Source organism: Osmerus eperlanus, chromosome 2, assembly GCF_963692335.1.
Source record: "Osmerus eperlanus chromosome 2, fOsmEpe2.1, whole genome shotgun sequence".
Taxonomy (NCBI): Eukaryota; Metazoa; Chordata; class Actinopteri; order Osmeriformes; family Osmeridae; genus Osmerus; species Osmerus eperlanus.
The window spans coordinates 16,054,943-16,073,849 of record NC_085019.1 but is presented as its reverse complement, the minus strand read 5'-3'; the positions used below and the strand labels follow the sequence as shown (position 1 = coordinate 16,073,849).

Sequence of the window (18,907 nt, the reverse complement as noted above, 5' to 3'; positions counted from 1 at the left end):
CTATGAAGATTTTATTTTTATGTCTATGTATTTATTGAATGACGTTAAGATGTCCGAAAATTATGAAGAATAATTTTATTTACGAGAAAGAAAATAAAAATAACTTTTTGAGTGTTACGTCCCCCAGTCCTGTCGTGTTTGTTTTGGCTCTGTGTGTCTTTTCTGTACAGGTGGCGCCAATCACCTCAATAACTCCTACCAATCACATCAATAACTCCTACCTCCCGTTATCATGTCCAGCTGGTTCCTGTTTCCATCATCCAATCCCATCATCCCTCCAGCTGTATATCTGTGCCACTGTTTCGTCCGGGGGCTTTTTGATGTCTCTCTGTGTTTGGTCTTGGGAGGAGGGGAAGCACCTTGAGTGTTAGGCAAGATGCCCTGGGCTTACATCACCCGTAGGGTAACTTCCTTGTCTAAACACATTAGGTTAGATCTGGGCGGACCACCCCGTGTATTTTGGTTAGGGCGTTCTGTTCGAGCGCCAGTTAGTGAGTATTATGTTAGGTAGCTAGGACAGGTAAGAGGGTGGGATTTTATGTATTTTACCTTCTTGGCTTTAATCCCGTCCTGCCCCTTCTCTCTACTATTAGACCGCGGCAAAATAAATGCCCCTTGGGTAAACGGTAAAATTCTGTGTCCTTGCTCGCACCCACGACTCTGCGCCTCTTTTTATGATCTCTGGGGGTCCTTGAGCAACGAGGCGTAGCCTCCCCTCCCTAACGGGGGTAGTGCGTAACACTGAGTATGTTTAGGCCAGCAGAGAAGGCCTTGCTGGCCCACCACTGCATTTGGCATATTTTGAAATCTGTTTCAATACTGTGTCAGATAGGGTGTGCACCTTTGTGGGCATTACAACTATTAAGATGATCAGTATGCTTTGCTGTCCAACTGTCTGTATTGAAATAAAGTTGAAAGACAAATGTCATTATCAATCTACCCATGCTCAAAACATTCAAGAACAGCAGATGTATCAGTTCAACTTAACGTAAGCAACTCATGAGAAATGAAAATTTTTATTTTATGATTTTTTATACTTTGTCACAGCATCCTCCATTGTTTCCTTTAATGTCCCTGAAAGTCTGTACATATTAAATATAACGCTTTCCAAAACCTCTGCTAAAATGGCTGAATGAATGTGTGGAAGACCCCACAAAGCCTGACTTTGTATGGCACCATTTCATTTAAATAACGTTTCCTAACTTAATATGACAATTTAATCTAGTGTTATTTTGATAGAAAGAGTAATCACTCAGAAAAAATGTTTTCATATGCCTCATCAAAGTCCCTTGCATTAGAGCTAGTTTTCCCCTCCATTTCCCTTGTTTTCCATCCATTACTTCTTCTTGTTCTCTTTGCAGGCCACCACATAGCGCTGGGCCACATTCAGGGGAGGGGAGTATCCGTCTGCATAGGACGTATCCTCAAACAAGACAGAGTAATCGTCCTGGGGCTGGAACAACAAGACGTTGTTAAGAGGTTAGGATGAGAACAATCACTGCTTCATTTTTAAAATACATTCAAAGTTAGAGGGGTCAGATGGCTGAGCGGTTAGGGAGTTGGGCTAGTAATCAGAAGGTTGTTGGTTCGATTCCTGGACGTGCAAAATGACGTTGTGTCCTTGAGCAAGGCACTTCACCCTACTTGCCTCGGGGGGAATGTCCCTGTACTTACTGTAAGTCGCTCTGGATAAGAGCGTCTGCTAAATGACAATGTAAATGTAAGTTGAGGCAGAAACACAAACTGAAGCTGTATGTCATCATGCCTATGTTTTTACATTAGAGACTAGAGCTGTCGAAATGGCTGACAAACTAAATTCGAATCTCTTACATAAATAATAGTATTATTCAAATGATATTAGAATTCTTAAGACATTACTTTATGTTAAAGTGAAAAGAGTACTACTTAGCCTTCTAAGCCCACAAGAGAGCACAATGAGCAAATATAAACCAAATCAAACATTGCATTTTTCATTGAAAACTTTGTTTAAAGTGCATAACAATCATTCATAGATCAAATATAATGTCTTAAATGAGCACACAAGGAAATTGAGAAAAGTTAATATAACTGGAAGTGCATCAGTAATATCAGAAAGCACGCTTCAACAGACAGTGTAATACGTTTAGACAAAATAGCAAACTATAATTCCGAAACTGACATTCGGGATGAGAAGACTGCATGTGTGTTCTCAAGTTTGATGTTATGTAGTGTTATAGCTGTGGTTGCTTACACAACTTACAAAAGACCAAAACATTTAAAGGGGTCATTGACTGGGTTTTTGGGGTATTTCACACTGTTCCTTAATAAGGTCTCCGAATAGGGTATGTAACATTGGTTGGGCTGAAAATGACCCGGGTGCTGTTCTATGCCCCCTGGTGCTTCATGCAAAATTGTCCCGGGAAAAAACGAAGATTGAGGAAGAAGAAGGATTTGGAAGTTGAAGAAGTTTTAAAAAGTTAAAACTCCATTGGAAAACCATGTTAAAAATATTATGAATATTTATTTATATTAATTCAAACATTAGGGGTAGAAAGCTGAAAAGTCATAGCAGTCATAGCCTGAAACTGCTGAATTTTTTGATAGCTGAACGGTTTTAATAGCTGAAGATTTGAAGGTACTGAAAGGTGTCAAGGAAGAAATAGAAGAAGAAGAAGAAGAATATGAAGAAGTTGAATAAAGATTCAAAGAACAATACTTGGAATGCTGAAGCAGCATTCTGTAGGGCTGTTTTGGCAGCCCCTTTGTCACTGGTCACCCAGACACTCGTCTGGGACAGTCGTTGATTTGCATGAATGCTAAAATGACAATCACACCTTCATGACACACCTCTGGAAAGGTGGTCTCAACAGTTGAAGAGGAAGGTGGACCGAGGAAGACTCTGAACTTATCATTAAAAGTTGTGTTCTTGTAAATATTGTTCTAAACAGCTTTTAATGTCATGTTTGATATGATTTTGTTTCTTATTTTATGTATTACATTCTAGAAATAATTGTATTGCTGTAACATGTACATTTACAAGGTTTACAGTGTTTGTGCTTGCAGCAGACCAACATGTGTTTAACATATTCCCTTGTCTTGCAAGGGCACCACTTGGTCTACTGCAGCCTTGATTAATGATCCAATTTGAATTTGTATGCGTTATACAACTTTTCAGTCATATGACCGGTGTCCCCATTTTAGTCAGGTTTGGGTGTATATAGGAAGAAGTTTTTACCACTAACTTTGAGTTCTGTTTACGATACAGCTCCGGTGCGTTAGGCGCCTAGTCTTCATTGTGAATACCTTTGTTAACCATTGCTCTGAAGGTATGTTTTGTATTTGATGATATTTCATTATCATTGTATTGATTATCTTACTATTTAGATAATAAACTATTATTGTGCATTTGAAGTTACTTGTTCTCCTTGAAACGTATCTATCACGCTACGGCGGTGAAAACTTTGATCTAGTCTGGTTTATGCGGCTAATACTGATTATAAACATAGACTTTTGAAGTAGGTTTTAACTTAAGGCCTCTGAGTCACTTACGGTGGATCTCCATGCTCCGAAGGAATTTACCGGAGCCTCTGAGTGATTGGTTTACATACTAGGTCTACTATGGTTAAAATCCATATTATAGTAATGATAAACTGAATAACTGAGTAACTTGAATTGGGTTTCCCAAGCCGGGGACAAACACCAAGCGTCTCCGGACTTACGATATCCTCTTTAACCTACAATTCCAACAATGATAACGTTAGTTGTTTCCACTTCAGCAAACGGGATCGACTTGGGGGTGGAGGTGGGTAACGTTACAGTTTAGCAACCAAACTATATTGGCAGTTTCTTCCCTTCCGCTGTTGGCCTCTTCAACAAGGCCAAGGGTTCACACTGACTTCATGACTTAATGTCCTTAAAACACACTGTTAATGTCCTTAAAACACACTGTTACTTTGTCGGTAACAGTTATTAGCAATGCTAAAGTTTCCTGTATCTAGCACCTGCCTTTCTCCAGTTCTTTCAAATAGATAATCTAGACAGGCGTTAGCAATAGACTAGACTGCTATTCGTTTTCTGGCTATTTTTTCAGAAGCTTCCCTTCTAATGCCGACTACAGCTAGTCTAGCTAGAGTCATTTGCTAAGTAAGCTATGTTGATGTGTTTTGAAACGTATTTAGCATTCTACCTATGCTAGATACAGGAGACGTTAGCATTGCTAATAGGCTAACTGTTAGCAACAAAATCAAACTTACAGCTTGCGTTTGTGATGAGCATACGGTTGGAACAGCACCTCTTTTCAGCAACAGCGGCTTAGCAAATCCTTATTTAAATTGACCAAGGTTTTCATTCAAAACTGTCTTTGGTGAAATGGTTCGAGCAAATGAATAAATGAGTGTCGAACTTCACAGGGATCTTCTCATAGAAAAACATCAGCCATGCCCGTCGAGTGCCTGGTTCCTTGGGAAGATTACAAAAAGTGTCAGCATTCCCAGTACAGCCTGGAAAACTGCATTTACGATGGTCAATTTTCAATATACTTTAAAAACGTTAAAACTTTCTCCTTTGTTGTTCGCGTGGAAGTACACAGAGCAGCGCGCAGCTAAACTAGTGTCTGAGATCCTGGGCCATATCACCAGAGGGCTGGTCTGTATGTAAATGTTGGGGCGTGACAAAGATAATGCTATATTTGTGACGTCACAAATACAGCTTTTTCAAAACCGATCGTTTTACAGCTGCAGTTTCAAGTTGTGAGATTTAGATAGGAAAGAAGTGTCAATGGACTTTGAGGTTCACTGTATTCCCATTTTACCCACCGAACTGTCGTTATTCAACTATTACAAGGTAAAATCGGTTTTGCAATCAATGACGTCTTTAAAAGTGCTGTGGCACTTGGTTTCTGGAGTAGGCCTATCCAAGGCTAGATTGTTGACAAAAGCGACGTCATTTGTAAGTTGTGTAAGAAACCACTGATATATCACTTCATAACGTCAAACTTGAGAACACACACAGTCTTCTCATGCCAAGACTTTTCTGGAGAATGTTAGTTTGCCATTTTGTCAAAAGATCCTCTCTGACTCCCAAGTCCTCACTCTCTTTTTGACCCATTTTTCAAATTAACAATGCAGCCGTACTGCATCTAATGGGTTGAATCGGATAAGCTAACAAAAACAAACCATCATTACGTCATCATCTTGTCTCCTGACACACCAACATTTTTTGGGGCAAAGATTTTATTTGACAGTCCTTTTAGAGACTAAATATATGTTGTTGTTGTCCTCCCTCCCCTACTGTGACTTACCCTGTGCGGGGGTGTGTGGATGAGTGCTCGGTAGAAGCAGGTGGTCTGAGGATAGAGGGCAAGCACCAGCTGGTCTTTGCTGAACAGGGCTTCGGGGTCCGTCTCTGGGTTTGCCTTCCACTGGGGCAAAGGAATGATGCGCCGCCTACTCAAAGTGTGCCTCCTGTGTCAGTGAAAACACACACAAAAGGTGAAAGGGGGATCAAGCAAAAAGAGATGGAGTGTGGAAAAGGAGAAATAATAGGAGAACAAAGGGAAGTAGACAAAACAGACAAACATCAAACAAGTTGCAATGGAAAAAAAGAGAGGAAGGAGGAGAAAACAGGGGAAAAGGTGTATTGAAAAGAGTCATTGTTTATAATGGAAAGGAGTGGGGAAAAGACATACTGCACATCTAATAGAAATGACACTCACTCTTTCCCCTCTTCATCAATATCATCAACTTCATACCTTGAAGAGATGGCAGAATACAAATTACAACACTTACAATAACGCTACTCAGATTGTACCTTTTATTCTAGTTGTGGCTGATTCTGATGTCTTTTGTTGAAACAGAAGCTATTAAGTAGCAGGTAAAGTAACATTGTCAGTTACTTCCTGTCCTTGAGATGTATATAACTGGTGGTTGGTGATTAAAATGTGCAGCTAATTGGCTGAGAATTACTTGTTGGTGGAGTGACTGTAGCTGACCACTTCAGCTAGGATCCACTGTTCATCTCCGTCAACGGCCTTGACCCGCGCTGCCACCTTGTCTCCCTGCTTGGCCACGTAGTCACTGCTGGCTGGGATGGCCCCGCACAGGGGAGGGGGGCTGGGAGAGAGGGAGGAAAAAGGGTAAAGGAGAAGAACGGAAAACGTGGTATAGTGAGATAGGGAAAGAACGTGATATAAGGAAAAAAGTGTGAATAAAAATGGAAGAAAAGAGATAAAGAGAATGTTAGTTTGCCAGAGATGGAAGATGGAGAGGACACAGATTTCCCAAATTAGTTAAAAATAATATCAGATTTCCATATTGATGGATATTTTATGGCAGTGTGGATCCTCTTAAGGTCTACTATTTGACACTGTAACCACTGGCTATCATACTACTGTCATTAGATCCGTTTGAGTTTTTACATTTTCCAGCATTTTTTTTAATGAACCCTTTAATCTGACCAAGGACACACTAAACAAGAAAAAATCATGTAGAGCCGTAGAAGGTTTAAGCTACCTGTCTCCTGGCTTGCCAATCCACAGAGGGAGCGTCATGGCCGACTGTTGGAGTAGGGTCATGAGCACCCCTCTTCTCATTGTCTTCCTTGGAGGGTCATGATCACTGTACACACCTGCCATTTTAGCAGCTGGAGGTGTGTGTGTGTGAGAGAAAGGAGAAAGAGGAAAAAAGAGGTACATCAAATTCTGCATTAATACTGTTCTTTAAATACCTAGCCTTTACCCTTCTTCTTTAAAGATCCTGTAAAGCAAATTCCATGATTTGCTTCTCAGTACATTATATACGTGTGAAATGAGTTCCTAAAAGCATGTACAAAGCGCGAAAACTTTGTCTCACTGAAATGTGGAGTTAGACCGTAGAACAGTTTCTCTTCTGTTTTCAGATCAGGTTTTAATGGGTGGAGTCAAAAAATGACCTATCTACGTCAGATCACTGAATGGTTCCTCCTGCTGTAGCTTCTGTTATTGTAGCCTACATCAGCTATCTAGCTAGCTTCAGGATGTCTCCCTCCATCCGCAACTGCATCTTCCCTGGTTGCAATAACTTCAGCTGTGCTGCAACGCTATTTAATTTCACTATTGATGAGGAAAGGAAAAATAGGTGGATTGATTTAGTGAAGAGTCACGCTGATGGAGAGCTTCGGATAAACTCCAACAGCCGCCTCTGCAGTGACCATTTCACGGCAGATAGTTTTAACATGGACTAGAGACAGACGGGGTTCAGGGACACACGGCTTCTCTTGCAGCGCGGAGCCGTACCAAGCATCGCCTTCCCGGCCGTTCCTCCTCCGGTCGCACCTGGACCATCCACCGCCGCCAGCAGTTCATCACTCAGTTCTGTGTGCTTGTTATAATTATACTAGATAACTTTTCCAGAGGTATCTCTGCTATGAGTTAGTGCAAACCGCTAACTTGGTATTAGGCTACTCGGTGTAGAATGATGGTATTTTGGGGAAATGGTAGCTAATGTGCTAGAAGTAGTTGGAGAGCTCACTGTCTGCTGTCTCTGGAGTCCATTTTTACTCCTGTGTTACAGCTCAGGGGAACATTTCAGCGGGGCTTCAGCTCCTTCAGGTGACACGCCCCCCCAGTCTCTAGCAGAGAAGAGTGCTGATTTTCTCACGATTTCAAAGCTTAATTTAACATACTTGTCTGTGTTTTTTTTTCATTCGAATTTGGATGGGTATTTAATAACACATTCTTCTGTGGTGTGGTGAACTTAAAACTTTTTTTCAATTCCACTTTACAGGATCTTTAATCTACATAAAATGTAAACTTACTTACCTATTCTTCTCTCCTCCAACAATGATTTGATTTCTGCAATTTTTTCAAGAGCATGACGTAGAATACTGTAAGAAAAAATATCATAATGATGTTTTTCAGTCCATGCAAGAGGACTTTAAGATTAAAGGCAGGATAGGTATGTTTTGCGAACCAAACCATTTTGGCTTGAGTTCAAAAGGATTCAAACCAAAATATCCCGCCCCCTTCCTTAAAAGCCACTCCTCCAAAACACATAAACATGCACATAAACACCTTGATGATTGCTCGTGTTTATTACAGTCCTGCGACGTCCCACAGATAAAGGATGGATTTCATTTTACTGCCAAGCCTTTAGATTTAGCAAGGTTTAGCAAGGCGGTGAGGGAGGCTAAACGACTGTACTCAGAGAGACTAAAACACCAATTCTCTGCAAACGATTCTGCTTCTGTCTGGAGAGGGCTCAGGCAGATTACCAACTTCAAACCCACAGCACTCCACAAACGACTCCCGCCTGGCCAACGACCTGAATGAGTTCTACTGAAGATTTGAAAGACAATTGGACAGTCCTGAACTACCCCTTCCCACCCAGGAGGCCTCCCTCCTCCCCCCCTCTACAGTGACAACTCTCTCCGTTCAGGAGGGTGAAGTTAATAGAATTTTCAAGAGGCAGAATCCCCGCAAAGCTGCTGGGCCGGACTCTGTCTCTCCAGCCACCCTCAAGCACTGCTTGTTAAGCTGGGAACACAAGTCTCTGACTCCCGGTCCATCACCACTGGATCACCTCAGGGCTGCGTCCTTTCTCCTCTGCTCTTCTCCCTGTACACCAACAGCTGCACCTCCAGTCATCCGTCCGTCAAACTCCTGAAGTTTGCGGACGACACCACCCTTATTGGGCTCATCTCTGGTGGAGACGAGTCTGATTATAGGTGGGAAGCGGCCAACCTGGTGACCTGGTGCAGCCAGAGCTCAATGCTCTTAAGACAGTGGACTTGGTTGTGGACTTCAGGAAGAACACAGCCCCACTTACCCACATCACCCTGTGCGACTCCCCAGTCAACACTGTGGAGTCCTTCCGCTTCCTGGGCACTATCCTCTCCCAGGACCTCAAGTGGGAACTGAACATCGGCTCCCTCATCAAGAAAGCACAACAGAGGATGTACTTCCTTCGGCAGCTGAAGAAATTCAACCTGCCTTGAGTCTATCCTTACCTCCTCCATCACCATCTGGTACGCTGCTGCCACTGCCAAGGACAAGAGCAGGCTGCAGCGTATCATCCGCACTGCTGAGAAGGTGATTGGCTGCAATCTGCCTACCCTCGAGGACCTGCACACCTCGAGGACCCTGAGGCGAGCGAGGAAGATTGTGGCCTACTCCTCCCACCCTGGACACTCCCTGTCAGTCCCCTCCGGCAGAAGGCCGCGGTCCATCAGGACCAATACCTCACGCCACAAAAACTGTTTCTTCCCTTCCGCTGTTTGCCTCTTCAACAAGGCCAAGGGTCCACACTGACTCTAATGACTTCCTGCTTAAAACACACTGCATTTTGCACTGCATTACAAAATTGTATCTTCTACATTTGTATTTTTTGTAATATTTGTATTTTTATATTGTAAATTACAGCAACTTATATTTTATTGTATATTTTATCTAATTCTAATTCCACTTAGTACTGCTGGTTTATGTACCCTTAGTATAGTCCACATATTTAAATTTTAGGTTCCTATATGTTTATTGTATGGATCTTCCTGCCAAAGCAAATTCCTTGTCTGTGCAAACTTTCATGGCAAATAAATCCCATTCTGATTCTGTTTCTTCTGATTTATTGGTTGCTATTAGGATGTGAAGTTCATTTCAGCAAATATGATAATTAATGCTTCTCAACAACATTACATATCCTGCCTTTAAGTTTTAATACACACAATAGGGTCTGGTGCTCACCTGCACTCTGCCTCAGCATCCGCTTTTGCTGTAGTGTAGAGGCCCCTTAGCTTTGTCCGGTAATAAGGAGAGGCTGAGAGATATGGATATAAACAACATTTAAGGAAGAGAGAAGTACAGTGCAGTACTGGATTCAGTTTACAACTGTAGGAAATCATCACTGTCACGTGGCCATGGGAAAACTGCAACATAGCAACAACAGAAAAAGCCGCAAGATGGGTAAGATGGAAACATACTTTTATTTTCCGTCTGCATCCTTTCGTGTGTTTTCTGAATGTTGAGCAGATTGTGTTCACTACGTGACCGCTCCTCCTAAAAGAGAGGAAAGAGAGTAGTGTAAAGTCTCCATCAAGTTTTCTATCTGTAGCCTATAGGCAACTTTATACATTTTATACACAATTCTTAGATCTGAAGTTGTAGAGGGCATTACTAATAAATAATTTCCTACTGAATGGTTTTGAGTAGACTGCATTATCTTGCTTGGCTGTTAAAAAGGAAATGTGTAAAAACAATAAAAACAAATGAATAGTAGCAAGCTAGTTCTCAGTCGCCTAACGCCTGGGACACGATCGTCTACGATTGGCTACAACTGAGCACCAGACGCGCATTTCTCCGCGCCGGTCACCAAGCCTTTCTGCGACTCTGAGCTTTCCTTTACGCTGACATGGTACATAAACATGGCATTGGCTATATCCCAGCACTGATCCTTATCTACGTTGTCCTTGTAAAATTGTTGCTGGGGGTCATACAACTCCCTGTGATTTTCAACTTCGAGAATTCATTTGATGCGGATTTTTGAAATCGACTTGGGGGTTCTCTCTCATTTAGTCATTTTAGTCATTTAGCAGACGCTCTTATCCAGAGCGACTTACAGTAAGTACAGGGACATTCCCCCCGAGGCAAGTAGGGTGAAGTGCCTTGCCCAAGGACGCAACGTCAGTTGGCACGGCTGGGAATCGAACTGGCAACCTTCAGATTACTAGCCCGACTCCCTCACCGCTCAGCCACCTGACCCCCTCTCTGCACGTGTGTGTTGTGTGCAACGCGTGACAACTCGTTTCTCTCAAACAAACAAAACAACTACGGGCATGCTAGCTCAACAGATCAATCCGTTTATTTTCATTTGTTTTCATCAGGGTAACCACATGTAAAGGCTGTTCATTACCAACATTGTGTAATTATAAAGTCTACAACTTTACAAATGTTCACCGTAGTCTACAATTAATGGAGTAAAATCTTAATGTTTTTTTATTCAAATATATCAACTAATATGGTGTATTTCATCATCCTGTAGCCGATTTCGCAAGCGTCTTGCAAAATTTTTTGACCAGCTGCCGAAACGATCGCTGCAGATCGCAGGCGATCGCAGGCAATCGCGGCGCTTCGCAGCCAGTGTGCTCAGTCCCATTTGATAACATGGGCTTCCAGGCGCGTCGCAGCAGATCGCAGCCGATCGCAGGCAGTGTGTCCCAGGCGTAAAGCCGCTTGCACACTGCCAGAAAAACGCCGACCAACTCCAACCAAAGCGTGCGCCATTCAGTCTGTGCTTGTTGGTGTTAGTTGGTGTTGGTCGGATGGAGTTTTTCGAGTTTGGAAAGTCTGACCAATGTGCAATGTCCAATAACTGGCAGTATTCTGAGATTATGTTCCCTTGACAACTACCCATACTCGCATGCGGAATGTCAGCGCGCACAATTATCTATGATGTATATAAATAATAATAATAAATTTTATTTGGAGGCGCCTTTCAAGTCACCAAAGGTCACCTTACAATAAAGAATACAGGATAAAAAATAGAAGCATGAAAGATAAGAACAACATTAAAACAGAACATCAACATAAAAACAAGTGAAGTGCACAGGGTCCAGTTATAGAAAGTAAGCCAGTTTGAACAGGTGAGTTTTGAGTTGAGACTTGAATAATGCGATGGAGTCTGATTGTCTTACGTGTGGGGGGAGGGAGTTCCAGAGCCTGGGTGCTGAGCAGCTGAAGGCTCGGGCACCCATGGTACTGAGGCGTGATGTGGGAATGGTTAGCAGTCCAGAAAAGGATGAGCGGAGGGTGCGGGAGGGAGTATGTTCGTGAAGGAGGTCGCTAGATTGTGGAGAGCTTTATAGGTGAGGAAAAGGTTTTTGTAGTCGATGCGGTATTGTACAGGGAGCCAGTGAAGTTGGATGAGTACAGGAGTGATGTGGTCCGATGATTTGGTACAGGTGATGATCCGGGCGGCCGAGTTCTGAATGATTTGCAGTCTGTTGATGAGTTTGGTGTGGAGTCCGGTGAGGAGGGCATTGCAGTAGTCGATGCGGGATGTGACAAATGAGTGGACCAGGATTTCGGTGCTGGACTGGGTCAGTGATGGGCGCAGTCTGGAAATGTTGCGGAGGTGGAAGAATGCAGTCCGGGTGATGTTTTGAATATGGGGTGCAAATGAAAGGGTGCTGTCCAGAATGACGCCAATATATGATTATATTACTCACTTTAGCCATAGATTCCATATTTTGGGAGGGGGCGCTCTGAGATATACCAACTTAACATTAGGTATTATAAATTACAGTAGGCCTACTTGTATCCTATCCTAGATGGCTATTTGAAACGTTTTTCACACTCAGGTTATTTGGAACTTTAAACTTCAATATCTTACGGTAAAAATGTTTAATCTACTAACTAGGCCATTTCGTAGAGAACAGAGGGAAACTGCTTATATTTTAAATTAGACCACAGAACATGTTCTTTTTATATAGGAGTGAATACAGGTAGTGGGACACTTTCAGAATAATTTCTTTGTACGTCACTTTTTGCCATCACAATCAGAATTCTGTTTATTCGCCATGTATGTTATACAAACACAGAATTTACTGTGGCAGGGAGGTGCAAACACTAAACATATACGAATCTTAAATTAAGTGAAGGTACAGAAGTTTAACTATTCCTAAGAACTAAACAATCTAAGAATAAAACAATTTAAATATAAAATAATATAAAAATAAGAATAAGAATGAGCAGCATGAGTGGTCAACATAGCAATAGCGCAATCAGATACTGGGTTAAATAATGAATGAATGTCAGTGTCAGTCCTTGGCCTTGTTGAAGAGGCCAGTAGCAGATGGAAAGAAACTGTTCTTATGGCGTGAGGTTTTGGTCCTGATGGACTGCAGCCTTCTGCCGGAGGGGAGTAGCTGGAACAGGGAGTGGCCAGGGTGGGAGGGGTCGGCCACAATCTTCCTCGCTCGCCTCAGGGTCCTCGAGGTGTGCAGGTCCTCGAGGGTAGGCAGACTGCAGCCGATTACCTTCTCAGCAGTGCGGATGATACGCTGCAGTCTGCTCTTGTCCTTGGCAGTGGCAGCAGCGTACCAGATGGTGATGGAAGAGGTGAGGATGGACTCAATGATGGTAGAAATGCACCATCATTGTCTTTGGCAGGTTGAATTTCTTCAGCTGCCGTAGGAAGTACATCCTCTGTTGTGCTTTCTTGGTGAGGGAGCTGATGTTCAGTTCCCACTTGAGGTCCTGGGAGAGGATGGTGCCCAGGAAGCGGAAGGACGCCACAGTGTTGACTGGGGAGTCGCACAGGGTGATGGGGGTGAGTGGGGCTGTATTCTTCCTGAAGTCCACAACCATCTCCACTGTCTTACATTTAGTCATTTAGCAGACGCTCTTATCCAGAGCGACTTAAGCGTCTTAAGAGCATTGAGCTCTAAGTTGTTCTGGCTGCACCAGGTCACCAGGTTGTCAGCTTCCCACCTATAGTCAGACTCGTCCCCGTCAGAGATGAGCCCAATGAGGGTGGTGTCGTCCGCAAACTTCAGAAGTTTGACAGACGGATGACTGGAGGTGCAACTGTTGGTGTACAGAGAGAAGAGCAGAGGGGAAAGGACACAGCCCTGAGGAGATCCAGTGCTGATGGACCGGGAGTCAGAGACTTGTGTTCCCAGCTTAACGCACTGCTTCCTGTCAGACAGGAAGTCTGTGATCCACCTGCAGGTGGAGTCGGGCACGTTCAGCTGGGAGAACTTGTCCTGAAGCAGGGCGGGGATGATGGTGTTGAAGGCAGAGCTGAAATCCACAAACAGGATCCTGGCGTAGGATGCTGGGGAGTCCAGGTGCTGTAGGGTGAAGTGGAGGGCCATGTTAACGGCGTCATCCACCTGTTGGCTCTGTAGGCAAACTGCAGTGGGTCCAGGAAAGGGTCGGTGATGGATTTGAGGTGTCCCAGCACAAGGCGCTCAAAGGACTTCATTACCACAGAGGTCAGGGCGACGGGTCTGTAGTCATTGAGTCCTGTTGGCCTTGGCTTTTTGGGCACAGGGATGATGGTGGAGGACTTGAGACAGGCTGGCACATGGCATGTCTCTAGGGAGGGGTTAAATATGTAGGTAACAGTGTTTCCTCTAGGATTTTTTTTTAGCAGTGGGGGCAGGTCTGTCCGAACCCCCCCCCCCCCGGGCCAAAACAAAGTCCTAACCCTATATTTTGGAGCAGGTTAATGTAATACTCTAACAGCTAATGTCATATTGCACATATTGCACGTCCGATTTCCCCTAAAGAAATAAGACACCCTTAAAGACACCTTACAGTATGTTCTAAATGGCATAAATGCTGCCAATTAATAATTGACGTAGCAACTTATTGGAAATGGTCAGTAGCCTAGCCTATTGATTAAGGTAGGCCACTCTGAAGCATGTACACTGTCTGCTTCATTTGATCTTGATAGGCTAAGCATTCTGTAGCAAATAATAACAATATACCCACTATTTATTCATTAAAACTACTTCAGCATAATAATGCACCTAAAATACAAACGTGAGCAAGGGCAGCAATCGCTATCGAATCAACAGACGTGCAATTTTGCTAGCAGGGGAAGAATACAAACAACGAAAATCACCAGTTAACTTAATTTAAATTTGCAAGAACTATAGACTAATACAATAACAGGCTTTAATGAACTGACAACATAAGTTACACGACTTACAGTTCTCAAGGACGCACACCCGCAATCTCAACTGCGCTGTGAAGCGCGTGTCTGTGCTATTCTCCGACATGCGCTCTAACAATCACGGCTGATAGACTGCCTACATTTTTGTACAGCCCTATTTCTGATACCGTGGCGGAAGAAATTTAACCGTGGCGTGCCGCCACATAAAAATCAACGTAGCGGAAACACTGAGGTAAACACCGGAGACAGCTGGTCAGCGCAGTGCTTGAGGGTGGCAGGAGAGACCGAGTCCGGCCCAGCTGCTTTGCGGGGGTTCTGCCTCTTGAAAAGTCTGTTAACTTCACCATCCTGAATGGAGAGTCGTCACTGTAGAGGGGGGGAGGCCACATGGGTGGGACGGGGTAGATCAGGACAGTCCAATTGTCTTTCAAATCTACAGTAGAACTCGTTCAGGTCGTTGGCCAGACGGGAGACGTTAGTGGAGTGGGGGGCTCTGGGCTTGTAGTTGGTAATCTGCCTGAGCCCTCTCCAGACAGAAGCAGAGTTGTTTGGCGCTTCAGTCTCTCTGAGTACAGTCGTTTAGCCTCTCTCACCGCCTTGCTAAACCTGTTCTTCGACTCCTTGAATCTGTCTCTATCCCCACTCCTAAATGCTTCCTCCTTCTCTGACCTCAACCTTCTGAGCTCTGCTGAGAACCAGGGCTTGTCGTTGTTGAAGTTCACCCTGGTGCGTGTTGGAATACAGCAGTCCTCACAGAAGCTGATGTATGATGTCACAGCCTCTGTGAGTTCATCCAGACTATTGGTAGCAGTCGTAAACATATCCCAGTCAGTACAGTCCAAGCACGCCCGCAGATCCTCCATAGCCTCACTGGTCCACTGTTTTGATGTCCTCACAACAGGTTTACAGAGCTTTAATTTTTGCCTGTATGCAGGAATCCGATGGACCATGGTATGGTCAGAGTGACCCAGTGCTGCACGAGGGACGGCGTGGTAGGCTCTACCGACTGTACTGTAGCAGTGATCCAGAGTCTTCTCTTCTCTGGTTGGACATTTGATGTATTTGGGACGCCATGAATGTATTGCCATATAATCAAACATGATACATTCATGAAAAGCTTGAAGTCTCCCTTAAACTATTCATGAGGAAAAAAACATGAAAGACCAAACACAGGACGCATGACCCTTCTTTGAACCTCTGCTAACCAAACCCCAAATTCTTTCATGATATTGGTAAAGTGGGACAGCATTACTGTCTATTTAAGTATGCAATTTAAGTATTTTAAAATAATTTTTCTAGCATGTTATAGTATACTATTGTTACAGTAGGCGTTGTCTAGGAGGGGGACAGTAGTGCACATCCTCCCTGTCTGTTTAACCTTCTATCCTGAAATATGTTTTGGACTGTTTTACATTATACTGAAAAGTAAATCATGGCCTATCCCAAAGTAGTTACTCTTAATAAATGCAATCATTGTTGACATGTAAATTGACATAAACCCCCTTTAAATGACTTGAGTGTCTGTCCAAGTTAACCAGTAACACCCTGTCCCACTTTACCAATAGGTTAACTGGGACAGAGACAAAAACAATCAATAAAAACATATACAACTAGAGAGGGTACAATTTCTGGGGAAATTGTAGGGTGTGCTTGCTTGCGTCGGTTGCACAGGGGTCCGTTTTTGAATGACATTTTTACAACTGATATTTCTGTATATTTTATATAAAAATGCATACTTATTATTTATAAAGATTACATAGATTTAAAAGCATATTTTGTTTGCTGTTCATTTACAACTCAAAATACGAGTGAAGTGTAGAATGAAATAGATGTCTTCTCATTTACCCTGCAAGAGGCAACCTCATAGGTGAATCAAAACGAATTAATTTGGCAGACCGGTGTAAAAATTGACCTAATCTCTATGACCTAAACGTCCTTTTAAGTTTTTCCCTTCTCGTGATATTTTCAGGCATTTAGCCTACTCATATTGCATTCATTCATTAATAAAGAACCCCCTTTGATGATTATTCTACGACGTTACCGGCAGTAGAAGATGGAATCGCAATTCAAACAGTACCATCTGCTAACTGAAAATATATGCCCCCAAAAACATAAATAAGCTTGACATTTAATTAGTGTAAAATCGCTCATTCATAAAAAGCTCACTGGTAGCGATCATTATCAGTAACAACGCAAAATGCGATATAGCCCTGTGTGGAGAAGCTGCCCGTGTAACGTTCCGTTGTACGGTTTAGGCTGAAATTAATTATTTTCATGAACAGATTGACAAAGAATAGGCTGTGACAATGAAGTTCAGGTTAGTAGTCAGATAGACTTTTGATTTAAGTAAGGGGAGTGCCGAACATGTTCTGTCGCCGTTTGTCGACTTCCTAAACAGCTGTGTAGATGTTTTTGTAGTGTGTCTCGCATAGGCTACAGCGTTGTAGTGAGCAACACTGGTTTGAAACCACAGGTAATGGTAATTTCACCAACAAATCGTTTACTTGTAATGTAATGTCATAATAAATCCTACAACAAAAATGTATGTGAGGAATGTTTATTTTAACGATTGAAAACAGATGCATCATAGACCGCTGTAGTATGTGTTGCCCGGGCAAGAGAGGCTAATGTCATGATGCTAATGCTTCATTGAAATAGTAGACTACTGTTTCCGAAAGTAGATGAACTTCCTTAATAATATCAACTTATATTGTACATTATACTTCACAATTGTGTGTCATATCATAAAGTAAAATGAGCAAATAGTTATCACCCAGGCCTCTTTGCTTGTGGTGTTTCTGCAGCTGCCTTGCAGTAAAGCAGTTAGCCTAGCTATCTCCCAGAAGTTAACGAGCAGCTAAACTAATGTTCTGCTAGAGATAGTCACGCGAGTTTTCGTGACGTTAGTGACGTTAGTAGCGTCACTGACTGTGGCTAGCAAGTTAGCCACCGTTAGCTTCAATTTTCGCCACAAAAACTTAATTTCTACTTAAACCATGCAACGGAACGTAAATACAAATACAAGCAACTCAATCGCTACCAAGACGCAACTTTTGACACCTAGGTTGTCTATGTAGCGACCATGCTAAAAAAGCTGAAAATAGTGAAAATTTAGTAGAAAGTTATAAGCTGAAGCTTCAAAGCAACCGAAAGGTATTTTTGAAAGGGGCTGGAGCAGCATTCCAACAATGATTTGAAAGGATTTACCATTACTTTTAAAGGGAGAATAATTTGCACAAAAACCTTTATATTTTAAAAAGTATAAAAGTGAGAAATGAGAAAATACCCGCAAGCTGAAATGAATTTCAAAAATGTGTGAGTCACACAAAAGAGGCAGTGTGGAAGCTGAACTGCATCATCTGCATCATCTTAACAAAGCTAAGAGCTAAAATAGCCTACAATGCGGGAGAAGCTGAAAGCTGAACTGTTAAACAGAAGAAGTAGGCTAGCTAGTCGGAACAAGAATATTATCGTTTTAACAGCTGAAATTATAGTTGGGATAGTAATAGCAGTAGCAGATGTAGCCTACCATTGAGTGCGTTTACTCGGCTTTCTTAGTAGGATTCAATGTGTTGATGGAATGAAACATACAGCAGTAGGGCCGATACAGGAAGACACGGCGACACTTTGTTGCAGAAGGATGATGGTGCAAGTTTTGTCCGTGGAGCATACAACGATTAATAAAAAAGAATCATGTAGACGCGTTTATTGAGTAATCGCATAACTAATTACACATGTAAACGGAGTAATCGTATTATTGGCATAAACCGACAATTGCTAGTAATCGTGTTTCTCATGGTCAAGTAAACGTACCAATCACCTGTGTGAGAGACTGAGTGGTGCGTGTCTGTCGTTACGGTGATGGTGCAGCTATGATTGCTAACGCGCTGAGGGCAGAGAATAAGAGAAATGTAGCTAGAATCCACACCTCAAACAAGATAACCTAGACGCACAACTGTACATCCAATCCAAAACATAAGGATATTTTCCGAGACCCAAGACTCTGCCGAAACCAGAGATATTCTTTATATGTCTGTGCAGTCAGAAATACGACTCTACCTGCAGTTTCAAAAACGTGTTCCTTTTGCTTTCCTGGTGCTTGTTTGTTTGGTTGCCACGGTGATGGCGCAGCTGTGATAGCTAACGAGCTAGGCAGAGAGAAAAACGAACATTTACCTAGCATCCACACCTCAAACAAGTTGACCTAGACGCAAAACTATACGTCCAATCCAAAATATAAGGATATTTTCCGAGACCCAAGACTCTGCCGAAACCAGAGA

General features: G+C 42.7%; 1 protein-coding gene across 2 annotated transcripts in view; it reads right to left on the bottom strand.

Moving 5' to 3' along the window:
* Positions 1-997: 997 nt before the first annotated feature.
* sgf29 (SAGA complex associated factor 29) overlaps positions 998-18,907 on the bottom strand; it is a 28,331-nt gene continuing 10,421 nt past the window's right edge. For both annotated transcript variants that reach the window (XM_062453830.1, XM_062453839.1), the window contains exons 3-10: positions 9,928-10,003; positions 9,692-9,764; positions 7,775-7,839; positions 6,489-6,618; positions 5,943-6,089; positions 5,693-5,728; positions 5,279-5,441; positions 998-1,453 (exon numbers count right to left, since the gene is read on the bottom strand). In XM_062453830.1, coding sequence (XP_062309814.1) covers positions 1,337-1,453; positions 5,279-5,441; positions 5,693-5,728; positions 5,943-6,089; positions 6,489-6,618; positions 7,775-7,839; positions 9,692-9,764; positions 9,928-10,003 — 807 coding nt within the window. In that variant the 3' untranslated portion in view covers positions 998-1,336. The remainder of the gene's footprint in view (positions 1,454-5,278; positions 5,442-5,692; positions 5,729-5,942; positions 6,090-6,488; positions 6,619-7,774; positions 7,840-9,691; positions 9,765-9,927; positions 10,004-18,907) is intronic.